This window comes from Dipodomys ordii, unplaced genomic scaffold, assembly GCF_000151885.1.
Source record: "Dipodomys ordii isolate 6190 unplaced genomic scaffold, Dord_2.0 Scaffold11, whole genome shotgun sequence".
Classification (NCBI taxonomy): domain Eukaryota; kingdom Metazoa; phylum Chordata; class Mammalia; order Rodentia; family Heteromyidae; genus Dipodomys; species Dipodomys ordii.
In genome coordinates this window covers 101,221-111,482 of record NW_012267227.1, presented here as the reverse complement: position 1 = coordinate 111,482, position 10,262 = coordinate 101,221, and the positions used below count along the sequence as shown (strand labels likewise).

At 41.2% G+C, this 10,262-nt stretch overlaps 1 protein-coding gene across 1 annotated transcript in view; it reads left to right on the top strand.

Moving 5' to 3' along the window:
- Map2k5 (mitogen-activated protein kinase kinase 5) overlaps positions 1-10,262 on the top strand; it is a 264,967-nt gene that overhangs the window by 232,964 nt on the left and 21,741 nt on the right. The window contains exon 21 of the mRNA XM_013009900.1: positions 320-365. Coding sequence (XP_012865354.1) covers positions 320-365 — 46 coding nt within the window. The remainder of the gene's footprint in view (positions 1-319; positions 366-10,262) is intronic.

Genomic DNA, 10,262 nt, shown 5'->3' with positions numbered 1-10,262 from the left:
ACATAAGCAAAAAGAAAAAAGCCGGAAGTGGCACTGTGTCTCAAGTGGTAGAGTGCTAGCCTTGAGCTGAAGAGCTGAGGGACAGCACCCAGGCCCAGAGCTCAGGCCCTACGACTGGAACAAAAAAAAAAAAAAAAAGAAGGTCCCAGAAATATGATTTTTAAAAAGCCAATATAAAGGAAAGATAACATTTATACTTTGGCCAAAAAAATCAAACTGATGGAGTTTTGCAAACATCCAGATTTGAGGGGAAATAGTGGTAGAAATTAAAACCAAAAACTTGCAAATAATGGAGATAAATTTTCTTTTTCCACCACAGCATGAGAAAACAGCCCAAAGAAAGGCCAGCACCTGAGGAATTGATGGTGAGTAAGTTTGTTTAGTTACCTTTAGGATCTCCATTTATGTTTTTAACATTTTGTTAAAAAGACCAGTATGATTTGTATGTGCATTAGGACATCAGACATAGGTGTTTTTATTATGTAAACTTTGGTATATTTATAGATTGTATGATCCAATGACTGTTATAAGTAAAATCATTTTTAAACTTTTTTTACCCTAAACATTATTATTACTATCTTTAAGTAGTTACACAGATCAGATACAGTAGTTATACATGTCAGTTCATGAGAAAAATGCATCTTGATGGGGTACTGGGGCTTGAACTCAGGACCTCACACTCTCACTTGGCTTTTTTAACTAGGCTGACATTCTACCACTTAAGCCACAGCTCAACTTCCCAGTATGAACTCTTCAAAATCCACAGGTTCTGAAAAGGCAGCATTATTTACTTCATTCAGGCTAATGGTTTTGAAAGTAAAACTCAGATTATAATGTTTCTTTTTGAAAACCCCACCAGCATACTGAAAATTAATGCAAAACTCTTCATTTGCATTGCTCCAAGTCACAAAATCAATGTAGGCCACTCTTCACCTGCATTTTGCTCCACTGCTTTCAGAAGACAGACGTCTCGTAACAGAGAATATGTTACGTTTTTGGTTCAGTTCTGTTGGAAACTTTAAATGTGGCATGGAGTCCTGTCTGACTCATGCAGAATGAAATTAGACTGGCTGCAAAAGATCAAGTTAATGTGAATCTTTGCTCTTGCTTCAGAAAGAGACCCTGCAAGGCAGCTGGTGCTGTGTTCTCAGCTCCAAAGCAGCTTTCTTTGATTGCAAATGACAGTTTTGTTTCATTGTTGTTGTTTTTAACTCAATCAGGGAGAGAAACAGAGATGCTCCAGAACAAATCCCAAATGGTCATTTATTTAGTACAGATTGTAGATTTGACAATGCATGAACTATTAGAATGAGTTAAGATGGAGCATTAGTGAATAATAATTAAATAATTAGTACATTATTTAACTTACAGTTTTGTTAATAACTAAATAATAGTAAATAAATAATTAAGGTCTAGGCTTTCCAATTTAAATTATTGTAGTCAGAGCAAATCCTGGCTGGCTTTCTTTAAATAAACAACAAGTGCTTTACATATATTGGTTCAGAGGTTTCCATTCTTGATATTTCATCCCAGTAAACACTCTAAGCACCCAACCTTGTGCACAATACAAATTTCCCTTTTGTGTCACAAGTTCCTTTCAGATGAGCATTTCCTTTGCCTTCATGCTATACCTTTAGAGCACAATCTTAGTTTTCTAAGTAATTTCAAGTTAAAGTTCACCCTTGAAACCTCTCCAGTTTATAACTACATAGATTTCACATCTAGAATAAACGTGTGGGCTTAGTAGCACCGGAGTCATTTGTTTACTGTTTGGTTTCTTTAATAGCTAAGAAATTCTTGCAGTTAGTCACATTTGAGAAAACTTAGAACAGGTTCTAGAAATGGAGCCCTGTTTACCTTTTGCATTATTGTGCTATGGCTGGATAGCTCAGCTATTTAAAACAAAGGAATAGAGTTTCATAAAACAGATATCTGTTTGGAAATTCATGTTTCAGTGCTGCAATGAATTGGTCACTTATAAATAAAACATCTTCAAATCATGCATATACCATAAATGTTTGTGGAATGTGATGGGAGGGAGGAAAAGGGGTGGTAAGGAACACCTCTCCAGAGTGACAAGTCATAAAGACTAAAGATATGAGGACTAAAGAGTAGTTACGATTACATGAGCAAGGTAATACATTTCTTTCTTTTTTTTTTTTGGTAATACATTTCTTATCAAGCATTGTTGCCTCCTCCCTTGTTTCCTCTTCTCTTCTCTCCCCTCTGCCCCCCCCAAAGTTGCAAAGTTCATTTTCCACATAGCATCTTGTACATTTCCCACCGTATACTTAATCTGTTATTATCTCTAGTACTACTCACTGTTTGCTTTTGAATGAATTTATTCCCAGAGGTATATCAAAGCTGAAGCAAGGCACCCTTATTTGCTGAGGGCTGCATGAGGAGACAGGAAACAATGGGTGTGGGGAGCTGCTATAGTCAAGACCTGCTGTTGGCCAAAAGATTGGACTCCATAGGACATGGGAAAGAAAGTGGATTCTCTCTTGCCTTGAACCTGAGTTATATCCTAAGGACCTCGTCTTAAGGAACCTGTTTTGGTTTTTGGTTTTTTTAATTCCTCCCAGCATATTAATGGCTTTAATTTTTCCTTTTCCCTCTCTGCCTGCAACCTATTTGATGGTGCTCCCATCTGGAAGCTGAGAGCCTCTGGAATGCATGAACTGTAGAGCCCATTTGTCACTGTGGGTGGGGGCTTGTGCCTTTCGCAAAAGGAGCAGTTTATCTCCCAAGCGCCGCATCTCTAGCCAGCAGGGTACCAACGTGGGCAGCACAGCTTGGGCTATATCAGCTGTGAGGACTTCAGAATTGTCAGGGTTTCCCTGTGGGTTTGCATTTTCCAAGCTGAAGGAAGAAAATGAGACTGAATCTGGTAGAAACACTGAGAGTTATAGATTCACCATTTGGAAACTCTGAAATGAACTTCTGGTATGGCCTTGAGTGATGAACACAACATGCCCCCGCCAAATCAGAATTCAGGATGGGCAGGTCATCCTGACCCCTGGGGTCTGGACCATGCACATAGCAGACATTCAGATTGTCTTGTCTTTGGTGGGAGTCACTATACGCATCCAGATACCCAACATCAAGCCTTAGAGTCATTGTTCCTGTGGTTTTGAAGATGAAATGTTAAACTTGACATAATCCCCAGTGCTAGAATGTGATACTTTATGCATTCCCTCTACTTAGTGTGTTTGTTCTTTATTTGCTATTAGCTGTTATGTCAAAGTGGAAATGTTATAAATTTGGACCAAGACATTCCCTTACCAGTCACACTTTTGAGGAGGCTAAGGTCCTTATGACTTAGTGGTTTTCTGGTATGCAACCATTAAGCTACATGAAGAACTCATTGTCAACATCTTCATCATTGTGTTGTTTCTTTTTGTGCTTGTACAAGGACTGGAACTCAGGGTCTCAACCTCACTTGACTTTTCTGCTCTAACCTGGTGCTCTATCACTTGAGCCACATCTCCACTTCCAGCTTTTTGTGGATAATGGGAGATAAGAGTCTCAAGGACTTTTCTGTCTAAGCTAGCTATGAATCTTGATCCTTAGATTTCACTCACCTAAATAGCTAGGATTACAGGCATGTTTCAATCCTCTTAAGAGATCTTAGGATCAGGGAAATGATTGAATTTATAGAACACTATGTGTGAAGTCCTATGTAGACCCAGGAGAAGATGCGAAGAATAAGCTACATAGGAATAGTCTTACAGGGAATATGTCATAACACACAAACAGCTAGAATGAAACAATTGTTATAAAGGAGTACAAGCCAGGCTTATGTCTGTCATCAATCCTAGCTACTTAGGAAGCTGAAATCTAAGAATCCATTATTCAAAACTACACTGGGCAGGAAAATCCAGAAGACTCTTATCTCTAATTTACTATCAAAAAGCCACAAGTGGAGCTGCTAAACTTGAGTGAAAATGCTAAGGGATAGCGCCCAGTCCTTGAGTTCACGTCCCAGTACTGCACACCTCTCCCCTCCCTGCATCCCACTCAGTAAAAAGGAGGAGCAGAGTTCTATGGGAATCCATCTGGAAGTTAGGGGGAAGTCATGTACAGCAGGAAGCAATTAAAAATGCCCTTAAAAGACAAATTGGATTTTAATAGAAACTTTTCTAGGAACCATTTTGTGTATAGGAAGCAGGATGGACAAAGTATGAGTAGACACTAGACCTTTTCAGAGTGGCCTCTAGTGCCTGTTGGAGCAGAGGCCCACTGATCCAGCGGGGTTTCAAACCCACAAAGGTGAAGTTCAAATAGGTAATATATTTTCTATCAGCTGGACAATATTAACAGAGATTGCCTGTAGAAGGAACTCTGGTGTCCAGGTCTAAAAACTTTTGACTACATAAAGCAGCACAGTATAGCTACATAACACCCAATCTTTGACCTTGAAAACAATTTCCCATTCACATATTGAGAAGTCCAACACTTGATGTGGCCTTTCTTGAACTCTTCAAAAACGAGTTTGTTTAATGCTAAAGGATCATGTTTAAACTCCACAGCAGGCAGGTGTGACACCATGAGGTGCAAAGTGCAAAGTATACACACACACACACACACACACAGACAAATACATTCCTCCTGCTCCTGTGACAATGATTTCACTATTGAACAACTTGGTCTGGTACCGACAAATTTCAGATCAAAATTTTAGACAGTAGAAACTCTGAAGCAGTGCAGATAAAAATATTCATCTGGCTTAACCTAGCCACAGAGATGTATCAGCTTATGTGAGAGAAGACATCTTCTCCAGCCAAAAAGATTGGTGTGGCTGCAGCAAGAAGAAAAGAGAATAATGTAGAGAAATTTCCCTATAATGTCAGTGATCAGAATAATAAAAAGTAGGTTTGGTTTGGTTTTTTGTTTTGTCGGTTGTGGGGCTTGAACTCTGGGCCTGGGCACTGTCCTTGAGCTCTTTAGCTCAAGGCTAGTGCTCTACCACTTGTGCCACAGTGCCACGTCCAGTCTTCTGGTGGTTAATTGGAGATAAGAGTCTCACAGATCTTGTCCAGGCTGGCTTTGAGCCAAGATCCTCAGATCTCAGCCTGAGTAGCTAGGATTACAGGCGTCAGCCACTGTTGCCTGGTGAAAAAGTTTTTTTTTTAAGTCAAGGATAGAAAGACAACCTGAGGGGCTGGGAAGGTGGCTCAGCGGTAGAGTGCTTGCCTCGCATGCATGAGGCTCTGGGTTCGATTCCTCAGTACCACATAAAGAGAAAAGGCTGGAAGTGGCACTGTGGCTCAAGGGGTAGAGTGCTAGCCTTTAGCTGAAGAGCTGAGGGACAGTGCCCAGGCCCAGAGTTTTAAGCCCCACGACAACAACAACAACAAAAATACAACCTGAGATGGGAATAGGGTTTCTAGTCTGATTTTGCTATTCAAATTATATTTTTAGATTTTTAATTAAAGAGAAAGGATGACATTACTGGATAAACCATGAAGAATTACTCTTTAGCTTCTTTGGTTGCTTAAGGTCAGTTTGCAACTTAGCAGGAAAAGCCTTTACTAGGACCCATTCCCTTCAGCTAAGCCAAACCAAAAGGTTACACTGGATCATCAGGCCTTGACCAGGGTTTCCTCAATTTCAGGAAAGTCTGTTAGAGTTCGTGAAATAACATGGAAAAATCTTGTGTGCAATTGGAGACAGACACATTTCTGAGAGATAGCATTCGTGACTGTGGTCAGTTTTTTAAAGGTTGACCATAATCTTAAATGATGGTTAAACACCTTTACCTCATATTCCCTTTCTGTCGCTGAAGAGCTCCATGCCAGAACAGACAGGCAGCTGAGGAGGGGCCAGTCATTCTCTGAAGGTGTGTGTTTGGCGTGGGGGAGGGGAGGGAAAGACCCTCCTTGTGGGGCTCCGCAGGGCTCTCACCAGCTGTCAGGCAGCCCTTTAACCTTCCAGCCTGTCCCAAATGAGGGCTTGGGCTCTAGCAGGGAGGGTGAGGGCCTCAGGCATCCACAGTTACAATTTGGGCTCTGAGTGCTGTCGATCCTTCTATGCATTTAGAGTATTTCCAGGAGCCTCCCATGTCTAAGCTCTATTTAATGGAATCCATGCATAGTAAGTAATCAGGTCAGAAGAAGCAGCATCCCCGTTTGAGATCAATCGCTAGCTAATACTTTATCTAGGCCACTTTATTATCTCATGCTGATCCGATTCCCATTCTCCTCCTCCTTTGTAGCACACACTTTGGCTGTGGGAAAAGTACGTATCCCATACATATTAAAAACATATACCCATTCTATCTGTATGTAAATGTGTGAGGCACAGCTGGATATTGCAGAGGAGTTTGATTTACTAATAGTTATTATCTGTTCTAGCTGTTCAGTGGCAGAGAGAATTTCAGAGAAACAAGCTGGCGCAGAAATTGTCTTTATGCTATTACTACACTGCTTTGGTAATTGTTTAAAAACATGGGTTCTAATAATGCCTGTTATTTTGTGCATTTCCTTGTACATTCCAGAGCAGGGCATTCTCGTTTTGCATTTCCTCACATTTGGCTTTCTTTCCAGGCTCCCCAAGGAACATAGGGTACAGTTCGTGATGGAAATTTAATGTTTTACCTAGAAAGCAAGTAAACAGTGGGACTAGCATACTAGAAGCAGGTATGGGTCTAGCAGAAGAGGTGTCAGTTATAATGAAATAGTGCTTTTGAGCTGCTGGCTCATGCCTCTAATCAGCTGAGATCTGAGGATCAAGGTTTGAAGGCAGCCTGGGCAGAAAAGTGCTTCAGACTCTTATCTTCAATTAACCACTAAAAGGCAGGAATTAGAGCTGTAGCCCTTGAGCAACAAAGCTAAGTGACAGCCCCCTGGTCCTGAGTTCAAGCCCCAGTAACAGGACCAAGAAAAAAAAAATACTACCTTTGTATTTTTTTCCTCTGTGTACCCCCAACAACTATAAACTTGAAGGCATCATCTCCTAGTGAAGACTTTCTGTAATAGAGGTGGTAGTGCTTTGGGGGGCTAAGAAATACCAACCTGCTCTAGAAAAATCTGTTTAAACACTTTATTACTTTCAAGGAGATGTTAACTTGTTTAATTCCTCTAAGTAAAATTGTCATTGATCACTTTTCTGGCTTCCCAAACATGGTTATAATTACATTTTCCAATAGTTTCCTTGGTTATTCTCTCAATTACTCAAGGTGTATGGTAAATTTGGGTATCTATGTGGTCCCTTTTAATAAGTGGAGGAACTACCACATTTGACTTTTATCTTTCCAACAGAAATCCCAGGGGGACTTTGATGTTCTTACCACATGGTGTGGGTTTTTTTTTTTTTCCCCTGGTGACAGTACTGTGGCTTAAACTGGCATTTTTACTCAGCGCTGACACTCTACCATTTGAGCCACAGTTCTACTCCGGCTTTTTGCTGGTTAATTGGAGATAGGACTCTCAGACATTCCTGCCCAGCCTGGCTTCAAACTGCAATTTTTAAATCTGAGCCTCCTAAATAGCTATAATAATTGATACGAGCCATTGGCTCCCGACCTGGTTTCCTTTTCTAAAGCCAAACTTTCTGATCACTGTGAAAGACAAAATACACTGGACAATTAAGAAGATGATTTTTATTCAGGCTATTGTAGTAGGGAGAATGTTTACTAATGAGTTGCTGCTTAAAAGAAAGAGGAGGCCAAGGTTTTCTGGAGGCAGGAAACAAAGCCATATGCAAGTCTTATTAAAGTCATATGGAAAGGTGGAGAAGGGCTCATCTCTGCGAGAATGGAATTCTTTATGGTTAAAAGAAAGGTAGACAGATTTCTTACCTGTTACTGCCTCCTGGGAACACCAGGGTCATGTTTCTGGTGATTTGGATCCAGGGCTTGCAAGAATTGTTCACAGGGTCAGAGGACACTGCTTGGAAAAAAAAACCTAAGCTTTGTTTGTGGGTATGCCAGTCCTGGTGAAGTGAGGAGGCAAGGTCTGGCCAGCTCCATATTGGATGGTAGGGTCTGGCATCTTGTCTTCATACTGGAGGAGGGAAACACCCCCTGCTCACATAACCTGCCTCCCAGATGATGGGTGTGCCTGGATCCCTGGAAACAGGGTTGGACACTTGGCTGATTGGTTACTGAATCCGTCAGTCCAGTGCCTGGGACTGGGAATTTCCTGTGGATCCGTCCCCTGCTGGGTCCCTATTTAGACCCGGACCAGCCCAGGCACCAGGATGCCATGTCACTTGTGTCTCTGTGATCATCTCTTGAGTCCTGTCTCCTGGCTTGAATCCAGTCATCATGACGTCCCAATTCATCTCCAATGGAGAGCTCAGTTGGATTGTTGGTATTGTTTTTGTTCTTTCTTTCCTCTCTGGCCTGTTTCCTAGCTTGTGTTATGTGTATTTGGGGGCAGTAGGCCTTTGTAACAATGGGCAGCCTGCAGCCCTGCTAACTGTAAAATAAAGACTCCAGTATTTCATATTCCAATATGTGGCTTGGCCAACACTAGGACTTGCACTCAGGGCCTGGGCACTGTCCCTGAGCTTCTTTTGTTTTGCTCAAGACTAGTTCTCTCCAGATGAGCCACAACTCCACTTCCAACTTTTTTGATAGTTTAGAAGAGTAAGAGTCTCACAGACTTTTCTGCCTGGACTGGCTTCAGACCATGATCCTCAGAGCCTAGCCTCCTGAGTAGCTAGGATTACAGGTGTGAGCCACCAGCACCTGACTAAATCTAAGTTTTTTTAAATACTCCTGTTGATAGGACTTGATTGTCACGAACTGTAATTACCTTTTGCACATCATATACAGCATGTTTTTGTTGTTTTGTTTTGGGCATTACTAGGATTTAAACTTTTGTGCTTCATAGGTTGGCATTCTACCACTTGAGTCACATTTTAGGTCCTGCTTCTGGCTGGTTATTTTGGAAATGGAGACTAGTGATCATTTTTGCTCCAGCTGATCTTGAACCAGATATTCTAGAGTTCAGCCTCCTGAATAGCTGTTTTTTTGTACTATGTAGGTAGGTAGGTTGTATTAGGATTTGAACTTAGGGCTTCCTATTAGCTAAGCGTGTACGCTGCTGCTGAGCTATGACCTTTGTGCCCTGGGTCTTTCTAAGATGGGGGCTCATTTTTTTTGCACTAGGCCAGCCTGGACCTCAACTCTTCTATTTTTTGACAGGTACATCACCAGACACAGCTTTTTTAATTTTCTGTTTGTTTTTGAGAAGAGAATCTCATGAACTTTTTTGGGGGGAGAGGGGTCAGTTATGGGGCTTTAACACAGGGCCTGGGCACTGTACTTGAACTTTTGTGCTCAAGGCTAGTACTTAACTGCTACAGCTCCACTCTGTTTTCTGATGGTTAATGGGAAATGAGAGTCCCATGGTCTTTCTCCCTAGGCTGGCTTCAAACCATAATCCTCAGATCTCAGACTCCTGAGTAGCTAGGATTGCAGGCCTGGTGTCGGGAACATTTTTGTCATCCCTTACCTCAGCTTCCTATATCTCTGAAATGGCAGATACACGTCCCTCTACTGGTTGGGATGGGATCTCTTGAACTTTTTGCCCCATACTAGCCTCAAATCACAGTCTTCCTGATCTCCACCTCTAAAGTAGCTAGGAGTACAGACATAAACCAGCAGTATCTCGCTGTTTTTTTTTGTTTTTGAGGCAAGGTCTTATGCTGAACATATAATCCTCCTGTCTCAGTGTTGGCATTAAAGGTTTGAACCACACATTTGGCCATATACAATATATTTTAAAATGAACCTTCCAGATTTATATGTGTCTAGCTACCCTTTCTGTATATTCATATGTGTATGTATTTGTATGTGTGTGTTGGTGGTACTGGTGTTTGAACTTTGACTTTGAACTTGTTAGGCTAAGCAGGTGCTCTTATCACTTGAGCTTTTTATTATTTTGTTACCCTACTGATCTTGTTATTTTTTTAGATAGAATCTTAAATGTTCATTTACACAGACCTCAAAGATAGTCTTCTTCATACTTATGGTCTGTTAATTGAGATGAAAGAGTCTTGCTAACTTTTGTGCCCTTTTTGTCACCAGGCTGACCTCATACCCTGATTTTCCTCTTTGGTAGCTGGCATTATAGGCTTGAGCAACTGCATCTGGCTAGCTATACTTCCTTGAAGACATTATTTTTACTTTGCATCATTTGTTTGGAGGTACATACAAAACAGCTTATTAGCCATGGTACCCAGAAGTTCCAGGGAAAAGTCCTAGCTGGAGTTCCTTTAAGTACAAAAACCATCACAGGAGTGTGAGAGCT